Source organism: Opisthocomus hoazin, chromosome 2 (genome assembly GCF_030867145.1).
Source record: "Opisthocomus hoazin isolate bOpiHoa1 chromosome 2, bOpiHoa1.hap1, whole genome shotgun sequence".
Classification (NCBI taxonomy): Eukaryota; Metazoa; Chordata; class Aves; order Opisthocomiformes; family Opisthocomidae; genus Opisthocomus; species Opisthocomus hoazin.
This window is the reverse complement of record NC_134415.1, coordinates 96,459,693-96,483,696: the sequence shown is the minus strand read 5'-3', so window position 1 is coordinate 96,483,696 and position 24,004 is coordinate 96,459,693. Positions and strand designations below refer to the sequence as shown.

The 24,004-nt window shown below is 40.6% G+C and overlaps 1 protein-coding gene across 1 annotated transcript in view; it reads left to right on the top strand.

The window, feature by feature from the left end:
- CD109 (CD109 molecule) overlaps positions 1–24,004 on the top strand; it is an 87,937-nt gene that overhangs the window by 17,169 nt on the left and 46,764 nt on the right. The window contains exons 3-11 of the mRNA XM_075414507.1: positions 2,811–2,839; positions 6,632–6,862; positions 7,006–7,131; positions 15,469–15,508; positions 16,146–16,230; positions 19,687–19,783; positions 20,863–20,998; positions 21,883–21,992; positions 23,724–23,963. Of these exons, the coding sequence (XP_075270622.1) occupies positions 2,811–2,839; positions 6,632–6,862; positions 7,006–7,131; positions 15,469–15,508; positions 16,146–16,230; positions 19,687–19,783; positions 20,863–20,998; positions 21,883–21,992; positions 23,724–23,963 (1,094 nt within the window). The remainder of the gene's footprint in view (positions 1–2,810; positions 2,840–6,631; positions 6,863–7,005; positions 7,132–15,468; positions 15,509–16,145; positions 16,231–19,686; positions 19,784–20,862; positions 20,999–21,882; positions 21,993–23,723; positions 23,964–24,004) is intronic.

Below are 24,004 nucleotides of genomic sequence, written 5' to 3'. Positions count from 1 at the left end.
TGGAGGACAGGAGAGGTGCCCGAGGACTGGAGGAAAGCCAGTGTCACTCCAATCTTCAAAAAGGGCAAGAAGGAGGACCCAGGGAACTACAGGCCGGTCAGCCTCACCTCCATCCCTGAAAAGATGATGGAGCAACTCAATCTAGAGGTCATCATCAAGCAAGTGGAGGAAAAGAAGTTTATCAGGAGTAGTCAGCATGGATTCACCAAGGGGAAATCATGCTTGACCAATCTGATAGCTTTCTACTTTCTAGCATGACTGGCTGGGTAGATGAGGGGAGAGCAGTGCATGTTGTCTGCCTGGACTTCAGCAACGCTTTCGACGCTGTCTCCCATAACATCCTCCTAGGGAAGCTCAGGAAGTGTGGGCTGGATGAGTGGTCAGTGAGGTGGATTGAGAACTGGCTGAATGGCAGAACTCAGAGGGTTGTCATCAGTGGTGCTGAGTCTGGCTGGAGACCTGTAACTAGTGGTGTCCCCCAGGGGTCAGTACTGGGCCCAGTCTTGTTCAACTTCTTCATCAACGACCTGGATGAAGAGTTAGAATGTACCCTCAGCAAGTTTGCTGATGACACAAAACTGGGAGGAGTGGTGGATACACTAGCAGACTGTGCTGCCATTCATCGAGACCTGGACAGGCTGGAGGGTTGGGTGCAGAGGAACCTGATGAGGTTCAAGGGCAAGTGCAGGGTCCTGCACCTGGGGAGGAACAACCCCGTGCACCAGTACAGGCTTAGGGCAGACCTGCTGGAGAGCAGCTCTGCAGAGAGGGACCTGGGTGTGCTGGTGGATGACAAGTTGACCATGAGCCAGCAGTGTGCCCTGGCTGCCAAGAAGGCCAATGGGATCCTGGGATGCATTAGGAGGAGTGTGGCCAGTAGGACGAGGGAGGTTCTCCTTCCCCTCTAGTCTGCCCTAGTGAGGCCTCATCTGGAGTACTGTGTCCAGTTCTGGGCTCCCCAGTTCAAAAAAGATGAGGAGCTACTGGAGAGAGTCCGGTGGAGGGCTACGAGGATGATGAGGGGACTGGAGCATCTCTCCTACGAGGGGAGGCTGAGGGAGCTGGGCTTGTTTAGCCTGAAGAAGAGAAGGCTGAGAGGAGACCTTCTAAATGCTTATAAGTATCTGAAGGGTGGGTGTCAGGAGGATGGGGCCAGACTCTTTTCAGTGGTGCCCAGTGACAGGACAAGGGCCAATGGGCACAAACTGAAGCATAGGAAGTTCCATCTGAACATGAGGAAGAACTTCTTCCCTCTGAGGGTGACGGAGCCCTGGAACAGGCTGCCCAGGGAGGTTGTGGAGTCTCCTTCTCTGGAGATATTCAAGACCCGCCTGGACAAGGTCCTGTGCAGCCTGCTGTAGGTGACCCTGCTTGGGCAGGGGGGTTGGACTAGATGACCCACAGAGGCCCCTTCCAACCCCTACCATTCTGTGATTCTATGTGATTCTGTGAATGTAAATCAAAATGTTCAAGTGGAGAACACAGACGCCAGCCACTACCAAACAGAGAAGTGATGTTGCTGTAGGCTGGAGTTCATACTTTTGCAGCCCTGTAAAAGGTATCGCACATCTTCCATCAGCCGTGTGAGGGAGGAAGGGGGGTGTGGATGTATCTGGTGAAGAGCAGGCTGAGAGATGGTGCCCAGTGAAGAAGCAGCTTTAGGTTGCCATAGAGGTAATGGCTCAGCATAGACGTACTGCCACACTGCTGGCCTTGTTTCATAGCAGTGAAACCACCACTAGAGGGAATGTCCAAGATTAAGGCAGTTTTTTGCCTTTCTCTAATAATACGTGGTTTAAAGTCCTTTCCTTTTTTATTCCTTCTAGAGAAGTTATTAATCTTGATAAAAATGACTGCAAAGAGTAGTCACCTACTAAAGTGTGGAGAAGATAAATACAAAGTATCCTGGGTTTCTCTTAGATGGGAATGAGTTGCAGAATCAACTTATTTGCAGAAGCAGAGGGATGCTTTGGTTTTAGGGCAGTGGTACCAGAGAAAGGAGTCATTCTCGAGGACAACAGTGCCAAACCTCACCCTCCTTGTTCAGGTAGCTCCCAGCTGGGACACTGTTGGCACCCTCAGACAACTATTCAAGTGGACTACTGGATTTCAGTTTTTCTGGGCTGCTCTGCTCTGGCTGATTCTTTTAGCAGGTTTGAGATGGTAGTGATTGTTAGGGAGGTGCTGAATCTGGTAGCCTGATGGTGGGGGGTTCGTATCTGTGACTGGGGTATTGGGGTTTCCCCCCTGCTGGTGTATCTCTGGGCTTGTGGTGATGGATGTGTGATGGGCTGAGTGCTCCCCTGGAATGGGGCTGAGTGTTACTGCGGTTCTACCACCTGCCGTCCTTCCTTCGTGCTGCTTCGTGTGTCTGGAGATGAGCTGCTTGTCCCATAACCTAATCGTGGCTGACAGTAGCGTTGTCAGGACTTGGGAGGAATAAACGTGGGGAGTGAGATGTTGAATGAAGTATAAACACAGTATGTGAATACTGACTAATGCAGCCGTTGCTCCAGGCTGTGTATTTTTTATTTTCTCATCCAGACGGTGTTTGGCAGCAATCAGGTGGCTGATGAGAGTGTGCATGCTGGCCAGCTGGTTGCAGCCATTGCATGTGTGTTGGCTGGAGGGTCCACGTGCCCTGAGCTCCAGAGTAGCCACGTCAAGGGAACTTGGTCGTCCGATCGGTATTATGGGCAGTGTGGGAATGGGGGAGAAGCACTGCTTTTGTAATTAACCTGGTAATGTTGATGTTTTGGTAAGTTTTTATAAGCTTTCTGACAGTGCGGTATTTCTTCTTTTTTCTTCAGATTCCTTTGGGACTCTTGTTCTTCCAGTAGTAAGTATTTCTACTTTCCTCCTTCCTCAGAAAATGTTGACTCTCTAACTTTTCATCAGTTGGTGTTAATGAGATGATGTATTTTGTATGTGATCTTAGCTATTTTCACATTCTCGGATGAGTGTATTTACTGACCAATAAGCCAAGGAGTTTTCGGATCTAGTGCTCTGCAGCGTGTTACAAGGAGCTGATTTCCAGCACCAGCACAAGCTGTCATAAAACTTGAACACAGGACTTTGCTTTCTGTTTTTTTTGGCTGGCTGATTCCTACATCTCTATTTCAGACACACCATGGGGGGTAATTAGAGCTGAAAGAATTGTGCAGAGCAATAATTGAGAAATATTAAAAATAAAAATGTATTTGTACACAGTCTCCTTTAGGATTTGGACATGCATGTTCAGTGAAAGTACATAATAAGCTAACTAGTCAACAAAAATGTGTAGTATCGAATCATGTGTTGAGTATGAATCCTGGATGTTAATCTTGAAAACCCAATCTAATGAATCATGTATTTGTGTGAGGAAAAAAGTTTTACCAAAGTCTTTATTTTTTTAAACATCTGTAAGTCTGAGTATCCTGAAATCTAGTGGGTTTAAAGTCTGATCTCAAATAAACTGTATATCTGATGAAATAATCTGGAAATGTTTGATAGATAATCAATGACAATGAGCAGCTCAACATTATGAAGACTGCTAGGTTGAAAAGCATCTGTACGAACTGTAAATTAGCAAACAGAAAATTCAGTTAAAAAAAAAAAGATTAAATTAAGAAGTTCCTTAATATAATCTGGCCAGGTCTTAAAGTGTTCAAGCACCTAAAACTAGGCAGGGTGAATTCCTCCCTCTCTCACCACTATCTGAGGTGATGAAAACTGACTCATTTTTTAATAGTACGATGTTTTTTTCATTCGTGTAGCCACGGTAGACTTGTGTTTTGCCCGAAGTGTAGTTGGCTGGTAGCAGAAGGCGGGTAATGAGTTTCTGGTTTTAGCCGTCATCTTTTCCACAGGAAACAGTAGTATCCTTGTCTGAGATGCTCGTGATGGTGGCTGGCGTGGTCAGGAGAAGTATGTGAGATAGCCTTTTTCTCTCTTATGTTAGTAGTGCCAAAATGGGGATAGTAATACCATTCACTTGGGGGATGTATTGACTAAGATAAAATATTTTCACAGCAAGTTCCTGCTACCTACTGTCAAAAGCTGCCTTACTCATATTTGGATTGAGAAACAACCCTTTAGAGAAAGGGTTGGTGGGGCTGAGGTAAATAGTTACCATTATTGTAGCAGTGACCTTCTGGAAGTGTTGTGTTAGTGCAGTTTCTGTTAGTGTGGATGGGTGAACCAGAAGGCGGGTTACTTCGCACCTCAGCTGTCCTAATACACTGCAGTGGTCATTCAAACTTCATTGTCTCTGGCTTTTATATCAAGAAAGGTACAGCAGGCTGTTCTGTCACTGTGTTGCATGAAGGAAGGATCTTTTGAAATAAAAAGGTATAAAAATTGAGGGAGCAACCCATGCTATCTGTCATTATTCATGATAGGAAAAAGATACAGAAAAATATATGGTGTCTCTAAAATGCGTTTACAGACTTTTAAAGAAGAAATCAAAGACAATCCTTGCAGGTATCTTAAAATAATGCTGTCAGAGCACAACTCACTGCTGTGATGGACAAAACTAGCTTATTGTCCCTCTGTTTTGAGTTTGAGTGAGTGTTTAGAATGTTTCCTGGACTACTTCTGTCTGCTTTTTAGGGAATACACCTTCTTTAATAAATGGTAATGTTTGTAAATGAATTAATTTTGAGGTAATATTTGACAGACGCAGTAACCAAGGCTGTTCCTCCCATTTAATATATTCCAGAAACTTGGCATGGAAGTTGGAGAGTGTTGAAATATGTGAATCATATGTTCTTGGCAATGTGTATACAAAAACCTGCTGTTGAAGAAAATGCGGAATCTGTTTCAGTGTGGTGCTTTGCACCTAAAGTTTAGTTAGATAAGTCCAGATTTGAAAGGCGGAGTCTCTTCTTCATGTGTCATGATGTGCTGGCTCATGGGTGAAAAAGAGCCTGTTGATTTTTCCCTTTCCTGATTTTTTTTTTTTCCCTGGCTTGTTTTTAAAAACAGAAAGTCAACAGAGAGGGATGAAATTGTAGTTGATTCCTCTTTATAGGTGAACACACAGAGAAGGAAATGTATTTGATAGACATTTGCATCTACCTCATTTGTCATCCTGTGACATTTTGCCCTGTTTGGGAATTTCTGTTACCTCACTGTGTGCTCTTAAAATCAGTTTTGACAGCACAACAGCCTTTCATTATAGAACTCGGTAGGATACTTTTGAAGTGCTGTGCCTGGTGAGTTAGTAGCTGTAGTTTCATTACCAGTGCAAGAGGAGTTCTTAATTTCCATATGTTATGCTGAAAAATGCAAGCCTGTCTGTTTTAGTTCTCTAGACTTCAGAGGTTTTACTCAAGATTCTGTTGTAACTACAAACAGAAGCATGTGACTCTTAAGCTTTTTAGCAGGGCTACTTGTTGGAACCAGCTGTGTGTTCTGTTAAAACCCTTTTCGTTTTTCAAAGAGACACTCCTAAGCAGACTGCAGTACAGAAACCTTCATCTGGCCTGGGATGTCCCTGTGGTCGTTCGTTGTCTGTGTAGGCTCCGCTCGAGGTGAAATTCCCGTGTGCTGCAGCAGGTCTACTTCGAGCCTTTTGACCCTTGTGGCCAGGATTCCTCCCACCGATCTGTAGGAAATGGACTGATGCATCTGAATTATGACCTCTATATTTCTTCTGTTCAGTGGAGAGAATCATAGAATCATGGGTTGGAAAAGACCTCTAAGATCATCAAGTCCAAAAAATATGGAATGCTTCACAAATTTGCATGTCATACTTGATACTACACATTTTTGTTGACTAGTTAGCTTATTATGTACTTTCACTGAACAGAGAGACATGAGACAGAGAGACATGTGCATGGTTATTCTGATCTTACGTGGTCTAAATTTCCTTGCCAGTGATGTCTGTCTGCGTTTACTGCCAGTGCTGAAAGAGCCTTCAATGTTCGTCCTAAATAAATTAACCATACAAAATGTCTCTTCCTTTGTTCCTTAATATTTTGGAAAGAATAAGTATTTTACTTTCTAGAAGAGTTGCAATATGTGCTGTAGTTATGAATTGTTAAACTGAAATGAATCAAAATCAGTGAGGTTTCTATTGAAAAACAGTACATCACCTCATGAGATCTTCATTCTGAATCTGGTTTTTCTACCCCATGTGACATGAAGCTAAGTCTTGTAAAAAGAAGTGCAAGGTTTTCTTGCTGTCCTGCTAATCTTGCCCGCATATAACATCTTCAGCTCTTTTTTTTTTTTTTTTTGGAAAATTCATTACCAAAAAGTGATGGAGTCAGAAAAAAATTAACCTCCAAAATCAAACCCCAGAAATTTCTAAACAACTATGAAAAAAACAAAAGGGAGTGCACAATAAGGGTGTGTGTATGTGAGTCTATGAATGGTATATGAATACATAGATACTTACATTGTTGAAAACCTGATTACTACTGAAAATTAGATGCAGTTATGTTGAGAAGTTGCTTCTGCTAATGCATTTTCAGGTAATTATTGAAATGACACTTGAAAGCTCTGAAATCCTCTTTCTCTTTTTGAGAATTAACATAACTTGACAAGTTCAGGACTATGTCAGATCTTTATTTCAAATGTTTTTGGAACAATAATATCTTCAAGAATATTTTGGATAGTTAACATAGAATCACTGTGTTCTTTTTAGCTGCCTTTGAACAGTGCTTCTGGGAATTATGAATTACTAGTGGAAGGCTATGCTGATGGCCGGCGCATCTTCTCTAACCGTACCAGCTTGATGCACATGTCAAAGAGCATCTCCGTATTCATCCAGACTGATAAATCTGTGTATAAACCAGGACAAGACATGATGTTTCGGATTGTCACCATCTACCCTGATCTCAAACCTTACAAGGCAACTCTGAATATATATATGCGAGTAAGTATGCACAGGAACCTAGTTATACATTGGAATTTATGACATGTTCCAACTTTGTGACAAAAAAAGATCATATGTATTGCTGCCTAAATCTTGCTAGCAAGACCACTCACATTTAACATGCAGCCTGACTTTTCTTCTAGGACCCTCGGAAGAAATTGATTCAGCAGTGGTTGATGGAGGAGGGTGATTTGGGCGTAGTTTCCAAAAAATTTCAGTTATCAATGAACCCCCCACTAGGAGAGTGGTCCATAGAGGTGGAAGTGAACGTGAGTATTAGCATTGCCAAATCACAGAGAGATTTCATTTCTTCTGATAATAAATAAAATTGTTTTTACTGTGAAATTGTTTTTACTTTATCATGATTAAAATTGTGGTTCCTTTGGTGAAGCAAAACCAGAAATAAACGTGGAGCATGAAAAGAGGAAATCCTTCCCTCATGGCAAACCTAAGATACTATGCAAACCTCACAAGATTTTCAGTAGTATATGGTTTTGTAAGGAAAGACATAAAAAAAAGCGTACATATTTTATCCCAAGGTCTGTGTTTAGATTCTAAAATACAAATGTTATTTAAAAAGTGAGGTATTTTAATATTAATATAAAAGAAAGATCTTATGAAGTACTGTGTTTTGTTTTTTTGGTTTTTTTTTTTAAGTGAAATGCCGGTATGTTCATTTTCTAAGCGCATATACAGAAATTCATTGTGCCTTGCTGCGCAGCCAGTCACTGTCTCAAGAGGTGTGAAATCAAAGACTGTCATTTACAAATCTCTGTGTAGTTTTAGGCGTTTCAGCAATTCACAGTGACTGAGCAGTTACTGAGGAAAAAATAACTGTGGAAAATAGAAAGGATGAGTAGTAAAGCAGAACTATTGCATAACTAAAATAGTATGATCTAGTTTGCGTGTTGCTCTTGGTAATAGTTCTCTCGGTCCAATCCTTAAAGCTGTACACTCCTCATACGCCATGGAACATGTTGCAAAAATAGCTAGAGGTTTAGTTGTTCAAAACTCTGTGTGTCAGGTTTATTCAGCCTGCTTTAAGTGCCTGTAATTTGGGAACTGCGTTTCCGACTTGGCTTGCAGTGGCTGTGCAGAGACATTTAGCAAGTACAAACAGGACTGCTTAATGTTCCCTAATAAAGGAGATGATGGAGTAGGAAGCAGAAAAACTAATGTCATCATGTATTACTTGGGAGTAATATTTACCAGTACCAGTTATATGCTTGAATAGATTTCTATAGGCTGAGGTAGTTGAGGGTGGTACTCAAGTGAGTGTCAGGACTGGATGTTTCAAATGCTTCTCATGTGGGTGTGGAGTTGTTACTAATGTCTTTGATGGGAAAAACATTTGAAGTTGTTCCTGCCCTTGTCCCTGTGCTCGGCCGCTCCTTCGCTTCCGTGTGCTGCTGTTCAATAGCTTCTCAGTCATGCTGAGGCAGCTGTAGTAGGGCTGAGATCTAAAGCACGCTGGGGAAGTGACCCAGATTGAAAAGCATCGTTGTGTTTGTCTTTGCCTAACCCAGACCAGCTGTCTGATCTGGTTGACAGCACAGCCCCGCTCACAGCTGCATAGGTGCTTTTCAGGAGGTTGGGAAGTGTAGCTCAGACATGAGAACAAAGGCTGGTGACAGTGGTGAGCTCCTTCAACAGCTCGCTTGCCAGGCGAAGAAGTGTTTGTGAAATTTTGCTTGGGCTTTCTGCGAAGTCTTGAGTAATCCTTAAGTCAGGAGGACACTGCTGAAGAAATTCCAGCAGCTGTTTTCAGGATCTGAATATGAGTGACAATCCCTCCTGAAACAAAACCAAAAAGAAAAGGGAAAAAAAATTGTAAAATTGAAAGAAAAATGCCTTAGATTCGTCTGGGCTAGTGAAACAGCTGCAAGAAAACAGACAAGTGAAGTGAAATGTTAGTAGGCCAGAGGAGATGATACTCTAAATTTTAGCCATCTAGTATGTATTACAGAAGGCTAATGACGTATGACAGGGTGGGAATGTCTCTCAAGTCATGAGTAACAGGGAGAAGGCAAATGGGGAACATTTTGTTCACTGTCTCTTCCAATGCATAGCTGGAGGGCACAAGGTAAAGGAGGTAAAAAGCAATTTCAACACAGTTGAAACAGCATTAACTGAACTGTAGAGCACAGCAGTGGTGGGTGTTGTGAATACTGAAAACTCAGGTGGGATCAAAAAATGTCTGGACAAATTCACGGAAGTACAGTCCATTAAGAACCGTTAACTGGGAAGCCCTGAGGCTTGGGCTGGCACCGTGTCGCTGCTGGCTACCCTGGTTGATGCAGTTGTCTAGGTGTTGAACCTTGGCTGCTGCCAAAGGCTGGACGTTGGCTTTCATGTTAGATCCACCAGGGTGCACTCTTTCTTAGGTTGTCTTTATCATATTTTATTAAGAATGTCTCGTTTTCCCTACTACTACGTTTTTAAAGCTTAGAGTTTTAGCATGGAGTGTGACATTGAATACAGCGTTTGGGTTTCTTAATAGAGCTCTAAATGCTTCACTGGCATGAAGAATATCCAGGGGTGGGATAATGTCCGTCACACTAGGGTATCTTTCTCTGTTCACCATGGTTACAGGAGACAGTTCAAGGTGGGAAGCACTGCAAGATGCGTTTGGTACGTTTAACAAAATGCTCTCTTGGGAAAAAAAACTTGGGGAGAACAGAAGCGAGATTCTTTTTTTCATTGACAGAAGAAACCATTAATATTTAAGAAACACTGCATTTAATAAATGGATAGAAGGGGAACTAGGATATAGATATCAATCTAAATGAAAGTCTGAACTCTTGCGTGTTTGTAGGAAATCTAAAGATCCCAAGGAAAACTTGATTGTTAATAGACGTATGAAAGAGTTTTTTTTAAAGTTTTCTAGGAACAAAAGAAAATCCAGCAGCAGCAGAACCCAATAATATGAGGAAACTGTAATTATGTGGCAGAGATGAAAACATTTAATAGGGGTGATGGTTCTGTGTGGCTAAGTGAATCTCAGTGTGGGGAGATTTGAGGAGACCAGTGGAGGATGAATGTCCTTAACAGAAAAGAACAAGTGAGGTAATGCGGGAAACTCTAGACCTGTCATCTGGCATGAGAAAAAACAATGTCAAAGGTGATTTGGAATTCCACTGATAAAGAATTAAATTCTTTAAGGCTGTTACGGGTTTGGTTAATAAGATAGATTTACAGATGTAACAGATTTTTGTAAAGGCTTTTCATTTTACAAAATTCTAATGAAAAACAGTGGTGTATGTAAAGTCTGTCAAGGAAGGGTGGGTTGATTTTTGGGCAATCGACACTCAGCCAGGGTGTTTCTAATATAAACTGATGACAGGGTTTGCGGATGGAGCCGAGGAAGAAAGCTTCACAGTGGGAGACTGCAGAAGTCCCATGTGTTGACTGTATATCAGAGGATCAAATGAATCGGTGGATGTATTGATTACAGTCTGTGAGTGCCATTACAGGTTTTAAAAGACTTTTTAATATGGTGGAGAAAGACATAGTATGAACCAAGTAACAGAAATTGAAGCCAAACAAATTCTCTTTGGCATATATATGTCTTTCATCAATGAGGGTCTTAATCACTGGAACAAGAAAAAAAAGGGAGTGAGGGCTTCCCTGTTACTTAGTGTTTTAGCATAAGGAATGGTTGCCTTTTTGGAAGATGTATTATAATAATGCAGGTTGCTGGAATAGCTGAATAGTTGAGTAGCCAAACCTGGCATAAAAGCAGGTCAGGCTAAATGGTTCCTTCTGTCATTAAACTCTTTGAATTGAAAATTGAAGTAAAGGAGAAAAAGAGCAATGTATTGTATAAAAAAAGAGACTTGTAGGCTTTGAGGCCCAGAAAAACCAGCAATGTCAGGCTCCACACAGAAGCTGATGTTGTTTACTTTCAGACTCCCTTTCCTCCATCATTCATGCCTGCTCTGCTATAGTTTTCAAATTCTATGCTAGAAGAATATAATTACAAAGCAATATGGATTATTTCTGTAGCGTGTGCCTACACAGTATCTTACTTTGGATAAGGCTATCATGTGCAGAATATGTAACTATTGCAATATTAACACTGTTACACTAGGTCTGTCTGGTGGATTGTCTCACAGGCTGTTATTTTTCTGATAGTGTGTCATACCATTGGATTAATGAAACCTGCAAGAAACCTTGCAGAATTAAGGAAAATGGGAAACTCGATTGTCTTGGTTACAAGTGAGCTTATGCCCTGAAGTACAAGGTCATATGGGATGGGATTCAGTTTGAGGTTTGAGATGAGTGGTTGTCTGTGTCTAAGTCATGTGGTGGAGATTTAGTTGATGTTCAGTGAAAGCTAGTGAGTGGCCTGGATCACTCCAAGTGGATATTCCTAGCTATTGCCTGGATATTCTTTGCTGTTCTGCAGCTGTTCTGCTGTCCAAGGGATGTACAGGTTTTTTCTGTGTCATATATATTAAAGTTGTTTGGATTCACCAGTCCCTTCCTGGTAACGGTGGTCACTGAGAACTTGGATTTACTGCTTAGGAATACTTAGTATATGTCTGGCATTTTTAATAAGTGTGCCTACCTATCCTTAACTAGTACTGCTAGCCCTGGCTCTGCGTGGGATCCAGCACAGCTTGTGCATCTACTCATGGTTTTAGCAACATCTTCAGATGGCAAACCCAGACTGATCTCTGTATGGTTTAGCTATCCTGATGCCACGACCTGAGCTTTCTAGTTAAACAGTCGTCTCTCCAACCTTTCTGTCTCAAGTTTCCCTCTTGTCTTTAAAGAGTGTTGTTAAGTCAGTAAATAACTTTTCCCTTCCAGTGGTTACAGATCAGTTCCCAAGTATACCGCGTTTGGATTCCTGGAAGTACTGCCTCTGAATCCTGTTTTAAATCATGGTCTGGCTGCTTGCTGCTGTTAAACATCCTGTAGTACTTTTTAATAAGAGTTCAGGTGTTGGTATAGCTGTTCCAAGAAAACTCAAGACAGAGTAATTACAGTCTGGTTCCCAATGCTCCACCTTGTATTTTAGTTGGATATCTTATATTTCCTGTTGTGGAGGCTGGTGCTGAAAGGCTTTTAGATTCTGGTTTTAGTAGTAGGCATCTCCGACCAGAAGTTGTTCCTAGCTATAAGGCATTTTGTACTCTAATTTATGGAAGTTGTTATTTGGGAATTTATGATCAAATATTGAAGAGTAGTAATGTTTCACGTGCAGCGAGGGCTTTGTAAAAGATTTTTGAAGATTATTGTATTTTTATAAAAGCTTCAGCTGTAAAGCAACTTTCAAAATCAGCTGGGGTTGATTATATACTTTACACTTTGAATTTTTTAACATTTGGGGGTTTAAATATGTTACAGTGTATCCACAGTGAATTCTGTGACGTTTTACTGCTAGGTCAGCTACAAATTTCACATTTGATCCAGTGAGTTTGAGGTTATATCATTACTTAAGAGAAGTGTCACCCTCCTTTGAAATCAGACTGTACATAAAACCTGTGGAATTGGCTGTGTATTCAGTAGTTTACAAATGAGCGCTGATAGCTAGTCAGGATCTGATAGTATGAATACTGGTGACGTTGGTGGAACTCTGCTTAGTTCCTGGAGACCGTGCTGGTCTGCAGGTTCATACAGAATATTATTTAGGGGTTTATTTCCTGCATGTGAAAATGAAGCACAAAAGTGGTTATGAAATGCTTCTGTTAATTCTGTCTAGATAAAAATCTGTTTTATTCAGTTACACAGCAGAAGCAGAGGAGTGTTCCTGATGGGGGCCGTGAGATGGCGGTGTGGCCATGGGAAAAGCCCTGAGACCACAGCCGGAGCCTTTCCTGATGCCACAACTTGTGGCACACGTCAGTGTCAGAAACAAATAAGAAAATGGACCTAGACCAGATTTGTTTCAGGGACTTTCGATGAGCAAAGAAGAAGAAAAAATCTGAGGGGAACAGTTCCTGTGATCTTACTTGTTGATTAGACCCAAATGACTTCAGACAGGACTGGTTTGTCACAGCAGAGCAAAATCTGGACTGTAGTTTAGTGATTCTTAGGTGTCAGGGTCCACAGCGTCTAAGGCTCAGCTGCAAAAAATCTCGCTCCATTATCCTCATGATCTCAGAATGCTTATATGGATCTCTTTTTGTCACTGTTTTCTTAGTACTCTGGGCAATGTACACAGAATGTAATAGAAGTTTCGTGGTTTAAGAAATGCTGATTTAGAGCAAAATGCGAATAGTCTGAAAGGGTGAGTTTAATAAGCTCAAGAAGGCCTGGAAGACAAGAACCGTACTAGAATAAAGCAGTGATGGAAACAAGTGGAATAGGCATGGTGTTGTTTTCTTAAAAAAAAAAAAAAATCTCTCTCGGGCTGTATATATAACTAACTGCTTGTCTCAAAAGGCGCCACTCCTGGAAACTGGTTTAACAACTTCTACTCCAAAGTATTTGAACAATATTTGCCAGAGAGACAGCCCTGCCCTGAGGGACTAAAATGATACAGAGTGGTTGAAGTGCTGTTGCTTGTCGTATTCCAAACAGTTTGGCTGAGAAGTATCTTTTCAAACCTAGGAATACAAACAAGACAATTATTTTGGTGATCAGTGACTTAACCATGAAATTGGTAGCAATCTGATTTTTATTTTGATAGAAGTCTTTTGCTAGGAAGAGTGTAAATATAGAGGTGTAAGGGGCTTAGTCTGAGATGCTTAGTTTGCAAAGTTGTTGATCGGGTAAGAGATATCAGTGGTAATGGTTTCCAGCTTAGATCCTGGTCCTAGGATTTTTCCCACTGGAGTTCTCAGTTTATTGTCTCTTGCCACAGACATTCATTCCCATCTGACATATCTTGATGCTACCTGACAATTGGTTATCCATATTCAGTCTCTTTTGCCCCACATTTCAAACCACGTTCACTGAGATACTCCAGTACATATGATAACTTATAATGGTGTCACTGTTCTCAGGAATAATCAAAATAATCAGATGTCTGAGCTCCACGTTGACATAACCTCATGATGAAACTGAGCAGCAGTTGGCGATGTTAACCTTTCAAAATAACCACCTCCTAGTGCCAGACTGTTGTCTTTCTTGATCTTTCCCCTATTTCCCAGAAGACTCTTAAGTGAAGAAGGAAATTAGGCTTTCAAAAAGGAGCCTCTCCCTTCCTGTCCTTTGGGAAGTGGAGGCTTGTTCAGTTTCTCAGCCGGTTCTTCCAGCCCAGCTGAGCTCAGATTTTCCTTTTGGAAAATCATTGCCCCAGTGTAATCCCTGTGTCAAGCAGATCAGCTAAGATGCAGACCTCCAGTTCTAGGCGCAGTTGGTAAATCAGCTCATGCAGTTTCACTGTTGATGGCAGCTTTTGGAATGATGCTGTAAAAAGACCATTTAGGGAGGATTATATGTCTGCAGACAAATAACATACATGCTTGGTCAGAATCATAGAATCATTTAGGTTGGAAAAGACCTTTAAGATCATTGAGTCCAACCGTAAACCTAACACTGCCAAGTCCACTGCTAAACCATGTCCCTAAGCACCACGTCTACGCAGCTTTTAAATACCTCCAGGGATGGTGACTCAACCACTTCTCTGGGCAGCCTGTTTCAATGTTTGATAACATTTTGGTGAAGAAGCTTTTCCTAATATTCAATCTAAACCTCCCGTGGTGCACTTGAATTACTCGCAAAGAAAAACAATTGAATAAGATAACAAAAAGCAAAATTTACGTGGCTGACTATGATGACTTTTTGGTCAACTGTCATTTTACCAAAGAACAAAAATAGCTGCTGAATTTGTAGAGAGTGAAAAAAACCTTTAAAATTAATTTCCCAACAAAGTGCCATATATGGTCTCATGTACCATATCTCAAAGATATGCCAGAATATGCTTTCAGATTCCCTCCTGAGGAAAATCAGGAAATAAATGAAAAAATTAGAAAAATAGGAAAACAGAAGAGAACACAAGTAATGCTATATTGTATAGTTGTTTATTTCTTCCATTGATTTTTATCAAATGAACAAGACGGGAAGATATAACTCAAGAGTATCGCTGGTGAAGTAAGTGTGCACTGTAGGCTGTAACAAAATTTTAGCTGTCGTTTGAGTAAATGAAGAACCTTAAGATTATATGTACTTTTGAAATGGTCTTGTCCTCTAGATAGGCACTGTAATAACTTCTGTTTTGTAGAGAGATACTTGAGTGAATTTTAAATGAGCTAGTAAAGATACTGCTGGTAGGTCAGTCATGGTTCATCATGATGACTGTTAGTGTTATGTTAGGTAGTTTTATGCTAGCTATCTTGGCTATTTTTTTTAATACAGAAACTAGCTGTATATAGACATCTTCAGATTGGAAGCTGCACAAGCTCTTCATTATATATACTTATAATCTGCCATATATGAGCTTCTGTGTCCTTCTGTGGTACACATACATACTACTGGTTCCTACAGGAGCTCCATAACAGGTGCTGATAATGGTTGAGCCATGATTTAAAGTCACGTCATGTCAGAAATTGTAATTTAACTTGAATATGGGAGGGATTTAGCTTAGGAGGTATGTTAAACTTGCTAATCTAACCACAATTTTGAGTATTTCTCATACGATTTTTTTTCAATAGGGTCAAGTTCATTATCAAAGATTTAAAGTGATGGAATATGGTAAGTGTTACACAAGGGCATTTAGTAGTGACCAAAATTGGTAGTGGACTCCCCATTAATTAAACTAACTTCCCATGACTAGCATCAACATTTTGAGTACTCCCAGAGAATCTAGTTTCCAAATCTCTTGCTTCCCTGAGACTGACTCTGTGTCCTGGAAAAAATGTTGTCTTATCAGCTGCCCTGTTTATCTTTGGTAGTTTTAATGACCTACTGCTGTAGTGTCTGGATATCACGCAATCTTTAAAGTACTTCAGCCTATGAGATGCAGTTATTGTCCCTGTTCTTCCAGGATCACACAGGCAATGTGTTCATGCCGAAATATCTGTGTAATGTCTGATCATGAGGCTTGCTGATAATTCTGTAAAGGCTGAATTATCTAAATATTTTATATTTCAGTCTTACAATCTTGTCTGCAGGTTACTTTTATGATGCTTGTTGTTCTCCTTTCAGCAAAAGATCTTAGCCTGGGGCGTGCATGGGGTTGGGTTAAAAATATATCTTAACCTTATATTCCTTAGGAAACTGTAGTAGTCTTTATTATATTACATGTTTTACCCTTTTAACTTAAAAAAAAGAAAAAGATTTTATTTCTTGCGTGAATTTAATGCTTTCTGTAATGTTTTTTTTTTTTTAGTCCTACCAAAATTTGATGTCATGATAACAACACCATTATATTACTCTTTGAGAGATGAGGACGTGACTGGTGTTGTCACTGCAAAGTAAGTAAATCATTAATACCATTGCAACACTCATTCTTAAGAAAATTATTGCGGGTCTATAAGTGTCGAAGTGAAAACTTATGTTTAGAATGCTAAAAAAGTGCCAGTCAAAATTAGTTGGCTAGCATCTATTTCTAGTTACTGGTGTTAGACAGATCTTCAGACATTTACTTAGGTTTTTTTGGTCTGGTAAAGGTGTTTCTAGACTATAGCCAAGACATTTTTAGCTACCTTATTCAGAAAATTTCTTCAGTCTTCTGCTTATAGTGTGTATTTTGAGGCATTCTTTTGTTCTTATGGCTCTTTTATGGTGATCTCCAACTTAGCACATCGAGGTCTGTAGGTAGAATAACTATATTTTATTAGACCACTTGGAAAACTATGCAAATTTCTATGCACATCCTGCTTTATTGTGACCCAAGTGCAGGACCCAGCACTTAGTCTTATTGAACCTCATACAGTTGGCCTCAGCCTATCGATCCAGCCTGTCCAGATTGCTCTGTGGAGCCTTCCTACCCACAAGCAGATCAACACTCCCTCCCAACTTGGTGTCATCTGCAAACTTACTGAGGGTGCACTCAATCCCCTCATCCAGATCATTGATAAAGACGTTAAATGGAACTGGCCCTGATAGTGAGCCCCAGGGAACACCACTCGTGACCAGCTGCTATCTGGATTTAACTCCATTCACCACAACTCTTTGGGCCTGGCCATCCAGCCAGTTTTTTATCCAGCTAAATGTACATCCAAGCCATGAGCAGCCAGTTGCTGCAGGAGGATGCTGTGGGAGACAGTATCAAAGACTTTGCTAAAGTCTAGGTAAACAACATCCACAGCCTTTCACTCATCCACTAAGCAGGTCACCTTGTCATAGAAGGAGATCAGGTTGATCGAGCAGGACCTGCCTTTCATGAACCCATGCTGTCTGGGCCTGATCACCTGGTTATCCTGTGTGTGCACGTGATGGCAGTCAGGATGATCTGCTCCATAACCTTCCCTGGCACTGAGGTCGGACTAACAGGCCTGTAGTTCCCGAGATCCTCCTTCCAGCCCTTCTTGTAGATGGGTGTCACATTGGCTAACTTTCAGTTAACTGGGACCTCCCCGGTTAGCCAGGACTGCTGATAGATGATGGGAAGTTGCTTGGCCAGCTACTCCGCCAGTTTCCTCAGCACTCTTCGGTGGATCCCATCTGGCCCCATAGACCTGTGTGTGTCTATGTGGCGTAGCACGTCACTGACCATTTCCCCTTGGATTTTGGGGGTTTCCTTCTGCTCCCCATCCCTGTCTTCCTGCTCAGGGGGTTGGGTGTCCAGAGAACAACTTCCCTTACTGTTAAAGACTGAGACATAATTACCTCAGTAATTATCATCCTTTGTCGCTAAGTTTCCCCCCACATCTAATAGAGGATGGAGATTCTCCTTCACCCTCTTTTAGTTGCTAATGTATTTATAGAAACATTTTTTATTCTCTTTTACAGCAGTAGCAAGGCTAAAATCTACTTGGGCTTTGGCTCTTCTAATTTTCTCCCTGCATAACCCCATGATATCCTTGTAGTCCTCCTGAGTGGCCTGCACCTTCGTCCAAAGTTCATAAACCCTCCTTTTTTCCCCCGAGTTCCACCCAAAGCTCGCTGTTCAGCCAAACTGGGCTTCTTCCCCGCTGGCTCGTCTTTCAACACAAGGGGATAGCCAGCTCTTGCGCTTTTAAGACTTCCTCCTTGAAGAGGGTCCAGCTTTCCTGGACTCCTTTGCCCTTCAGGACTGCCTCCCAAGGATCTCTGTCAACCAGACTCCTAAACAGGGGCTGTACAGAAATCTGTGAAAAAAATTTAGTATACATGAATCTCAAATAAAAATTAATTTTGCTTTGGGAAAATGAGAGACAGATAGAGATACCTGATAGATCCATACAAGAAGACCTGAAATAAAAGCTCTTTTGTGGGTTATCTAATGCCAGAAAATGCATACCTTCTAGACAAGCACTCCATTTATAAGTGAAAAGCAGAAATGATTGTTTAACGAGCTATTTAAATTAGATGTTTGAACTTTTGAGAAAAAACTTCCTTTCCTAGAGGCAATGCAACCTGATATTATAAACCATCTAGGCCTCTCATAAGGGGCGATTTTTTTAAAAGATGTTTTCCTCATTTTTTTTCCTCTATTCTGTTTTGCTTTTGGAATCCATGATATACCAACATGAATTTGGTTTCCTATGTTGTTTTCGTCTTCCACAGGGTACTTGGCTTCTTCATTAGGTATAATCATAAGGTATTTGAAAGTGTACCTCTCTGCTGCAATAAATGCAGACTTAGATGCCAGTGAATTGTCTGAGATTGAATCCCAGCAGTGTCAAAGTTTTACTGATACGTCATAATTATTTATAGGGAATGTCTTCATTCCTGGTGACTGTTTTTATAGGCATAATGCCTCTATATGTAAAGATTTTATATACCCCTTACACTTGTGGATGTCATGAAACCTTTTTCTTTCTCATCTCTGGAGTATTATTAAATTAAGTCCAGGTATGCTACCCAATGGCAGTATCATTTCCAGGTAAATGGCAGCTTATTACTGTAATTAGGTCTGCTTGGAAAGACTTGAGATCAAGCACAAGACAGTGTTGTCAGAGTTCTTCCTGTAACTACACTACTTGATTATTCTTTCCCTCTGCTTTTCAGGTTGGATATTCTTAAGTGGCTGCTGATGAAATCCATAATGATTTAAAGTACTTGAAGTTATCACATATGAATGTATTTCTACTGATGAACACAATGATTTTGAGTTTCTTGTCCCTCCTTTCTCTGTCTGAAACTTATAATGTCATAGTATCTCTTAGGTACAGCTTGGAAACATTTATACAAAATTTTTATTTTATTACTGTTCACTGACTGCAGGTTGCTAATGGCATGCTAAGAAGTGAATATGTTACAGTTCAGACTTGCTACAGCTACAAATGATGTTTACCATGTAATAATACCATGATTTCTTTGGACTGTGATTACTAAATAATTTGAGAACAAGTATCTTAGGTCTCTCACTTTGTGTTAGCAGCATTTGGGAAGCAAAACACTTGCACTTCCCACGTCCCATTTTAACTCTGCTGCATATTAGTTATGATGCTACATTGGTGTTCTGTTCAATAACTTATATCCAGTTTAGCTTAATATAGTTAATTTTCATACATTATGCAGCCCATAATAATAGCAGTAGGTTTATAGAGCTCACGTGCAGGAAAGAGCAGCCCTTTGTATCTTCTCCAGGTTTTGAGCTTCTGACTTCAGTGTTGATAAACTGGTGTCAGTGTTGAAAACCCCGTGTTTCAAAGTACAGATGTGTTCTAGCCATATTTGAGGCCAGGCAAATATATTTTAGCAGAATCTTTTGCCTTGAGAGCTCTTCAGAAGCCCAGGCCCTGGAGGTGATGCGTTGTTTGACTTTTACTGATGTGTTTCAGGTACACGTATGGAAAACCAGTAAAGGGAACTGTAGCAGTCACTTGCCTTTCTGTCTCTTACTGGTCAAACAAGAGAAATATAACAACAACAATGGAGGTGAGTCTGCTGTTAGGAGTTTGTAGTGTTGTAGACTTTAAGCCTGTGTCTCCTTTTGTAGGTTAAATATGCCTGGGACCATTCTTGAGTGCCTAGTTAGCTGGCATGGTCTATGGAGTGACTTGCATGAATAGTGTTAAACTCTTTTTAATTTCCAGAATAAAGTGTCTACATTCAGAGTGTTTGTTGGGAATAGTACTTGGCCATGGTGGTCCCTAGAACTGTGCCTGGAAGTTATTTTGGAGAGTGCTAGTTGGCCCAGATAGAAAAATTTTCCAGGATCTGCTGTGTGATGGAGAACATGTGCCCAGGAATGCTCCCTGGCCCCGTGTGTGCCACTGCACACTCAGCCCTGTGTTACAAGGCCAGAGGAGACCACTGCAATTGTCGAGGTGGAGCTCTAGCATGGTGGAGGCCAAAGCGTTTTTTGCTCACAGATTGCCTAGTAACTACATTGAAGTTACTGTACTAGTTGTAACCTGGAGCATGAAATTTAAAAAGGTATGCGGTTTTGATCTGAAGACTTAGAAGTGGTGATAGATTCCTGGCATCCTTTTGCAAAATCAGGCATTTTACTTTTGAGCAGTGGACTGCGTTTAAAACAGGTTCAGTTTCTGCTAAATGGTGTGCCTGTCGTTTTCTGTTGGCTGACTTCAGCTGTTGGCTGACTTCAGTGCCTTCAGCAGCACTAAGCCTGCAGAAACTCTGAACTCAGAGGTACCCCCCTCCTTAGGCAGGGACCTGTTCATTTTATTTTTCTCTAAAGCATAGGCACCACTGCTTTGGCCATGTAGAATTGGACAGTTCTAGGTATTAAAAAAAAAATAAATAAGTAACTTTCTCTGTAAGGCATTGTTGACTCTAAAAAGTAATGAACTTCTACTGGATTTAATAAAAATCTTTACTGAAAGCAAAAAATAAAGTGTTCATAAATGAATCAGTATTCATAATTTTCTGGTGTTAACACTCCAGAACTTGTATGTGGGGAGAGATACAGGACTTAGCCAGAAATAAGCTGTTGTAGATGGAAAGGTATCCTTGGCTTTGCTGGCTCAACTTTTTTTTTTTCTACGTTGCAGATAAATGGATCTGTGAATGTAACCTGTAACAAGCTTATGTTGCAAAACTTGAACGCTGATCCGTCGTGGCACCGAGGTGACAGTGATTACACAGAGCCAATAGAAATTATCGCTGTGGTCACAGAGTCGCTCACAGGTATGTGGCTGTGTGATGTCTTCTGAGAGAAAAACCAAAGAGCAGGTGATGCTGTAAGAGCTTACCGCTATGTGGAAGTGCTTGGAGTGCTAGAAAAGCATCATGTGCTGATGGCATTACGAACCATCTACATGCAAATATATTATCTGAAAAGATACATTATCTGAACTGTTGCTTGCCTAGATATTAAATAGTTTAACCAGCTCTTAACTCAGTTGAACACAGTTCTGTGTGAAGTGATTTATTAAATAACCCAGAAACATGTTCAGATAGGGGATTAAAGTCAATGACTGATCACTTTTGGTGAGAAGAGCAGGCATAAAGAATTGCTAGCATTAGCTTGAGTCTTACAACTTAAGTTTAATCATAAACTTACCTTGTTTGTTTGTAAACCACATCAGCAGAAACAGTTCTCTGGCCTCATGTTGTCCACTGTCTACTCTCTTCCAGACCAGCTATTTTGCAAACTGGGCCTTTTTGTGAGTTCAAGTTCCACTGCACCTTGCATATCAGAAAAAAATCATTTGTACAAAATTTCTGCTTAGGAAAAAACCTAGGTTTCATTACAGACTTTCTGTAGAAACCCCAGCAAGGTGAAGTTGGCCGATTTGGGATTCATAAGCTTCTTCCTTGTGTCGTCCTGACATAGTCTGCATGGAGTAGAGCACTATGTGGTGTGGCTTGTTTAGCACTGTGGAAGACAGTACCAGTACGTGTACCACCTTTGTACTGATCCTTAGCTGGAAGGATGAAGAGTGATAGGTGTGGAAATGGTGAAAAATATAATAGAATTATTTAAAAATCATGGACAGTAAACAGTATTGCTGCTAAAGGAATATGGATGTTAAAAGCATGTTGTCTAAACACATACAATTATTCAACAGGAATCTCCCAAAATTCAAGTACCATCATATTTCCAAAGCAAAGTGACTATTTTATTGAATTTATGGACTACTCTAGAGTTATTAAACCTTCTCTGAACTTCATAGCTACTGTAAGTTCTTTTGTTTTATTATGATCTGTCCATAAGCAAATGTGACTTTTCCTGTACTTTTGCTTACATGTCAAAGTTTGCCTTGGATTTTTAAGTATAATATACAGATTTGTTTACAAATTACCTCTTTTTCAGGATACATATTGGCAAATGCTAAACTTAGAAGCATTTGCTCTAGAAAAGGATAAAGTGTCAGGGAATGCTGTAGTTTTGGCAGGATATGTTTGAGTATAGTTTGTTAGCATTCTTATGGAAGATAAATCTTTTCAGTTTCTAGCTGATTGTTTTCCATTAGATGACCGTGCTTTGAAACAATAGTGTAGTTATTGAGTCCCAACCCTCCTAATAATATTTGTATATGGAAGTGTGTATATATACAGACAAAAATACATAGTTTATGTAACGCATATGATATAATTAAGTAGCTGTTAAAAAATTTGGTAAAACTCATCAAACCACATTGCTCTCAAGTGAAAGTGTCTTTTCTGCCTTCTGTCATGTCTTTCTCATACCGGCTGCAGTCCTCTCATAAAAGTATTTCATGTTTTTCATGCTGTCCATATTCCGCATTCAGTATTTCTACATTTAGCAAAGGTTGCATATTGCATCACTGCATTTTGCTTGAAAACCAGAATCAGCTTTACAATTCTTGAGGCTTTACTGTATAGAAATTAGACCTAAAAAATACAAATAAAATACTCTGAATGTACAGTTTCAGAGTAGATTGGCTCAAGCCATATCTTTGCGCTAGCCTGATCTTTTGGGTCATTGGTTTTCATCCTTTTCACTTCCTTGACAGCATCCCAGTTTGACTCCAGCTCTGACCTGCTGCTTCTTCCTTTTCCAAAAATGAGCTGAGTGAGAGGTAGCTGAGGCATTTAGCAATGCTTGCAGCTAGCAGATAAGAAGGTATCAGTTGTGCTCACAGAGTAGTGTGAAGGAACAACTTCTGCTGTTACTAGTAAGTGGAGATCTGCATAGGCTGTACAGACAGAGGATAGGAAAATAATGGCAGAGGAGGAGAAGTAATGGAGTGACAGACCTCTGGATAGAAAAAGAAGGGGGAAACATTAGTTAGGTGCTTTTAAATGTAGCAGTTGAATTTTTGGAGTGTGTAGTACAGAAGGAGAATGGCTTTACTATGGATGAGAATCTGCTTGAATGTGGGAGTAAAGGTTGATGTAAGTTGCAGTGCTGATTCATGGATGCTGGAGTGAAGAAGTTGCAGACTGTCAACTTTGAGCCTGTTCTAAGTCTTTTCTTCAGCTCATTTGATGAATCCATAAAGACATCTGACTCGGCACCATCTCTGCTCATCTGACGGTTTCCTGCACATGATGTAATGTTAGGTTGTCCTTTGTGGTGGTGGTGAGGTACAAGTGGTAAAATTAAATAGTTAGGCTGTAGGTAGGTTATGTATAATTTGCCTGAGAGACAAGCATTTTCAACAAGAAGAGTAACTGGGAGAGCTGAAAGGCAGGCCACCTTCAGTTCCATCTGCCTTGCTCTTGCTCTTTTTTTACTCCCTGGAGTTGTGAATAATTTTGTTGTTGGCTGACTTTCCTGTCTGCAGTGTTCACAAGGGATTAAAAACAAAGTTACTGATGTGTGAGAAGTCTCAGGATGCCCTTGTCTTTTGATATGATGTGAGTGCAAATGTGGTTACATGTTATGCATTGTGCATTTCAGCTTTACGCTGTTTATGGGTGTTTTCTTTCTTTCTGTTTTTAGCTAAAGGTGACACGTTCTGATAGCAACCAGCTGACAGCTGAAGAGAGGCAGAATCTTGTCATAATCACTGCGCAACAGTCAGACCTGCTTTTTCACCACTCTTCACTTTCTCACCTTGAGAATGAGGCAACAGAGGAGAGAAATCTGACAGTCCATGTCCTGAATTACACGGTCCCAGAAAATGGAATAATTGATATTGAGTTTCCAATCCTGCCCGATACAAAAACTCTGAGAGTTCAGGTATTACTTTGTAATGTGTTGCTGTGGAGCAGCAACACAGC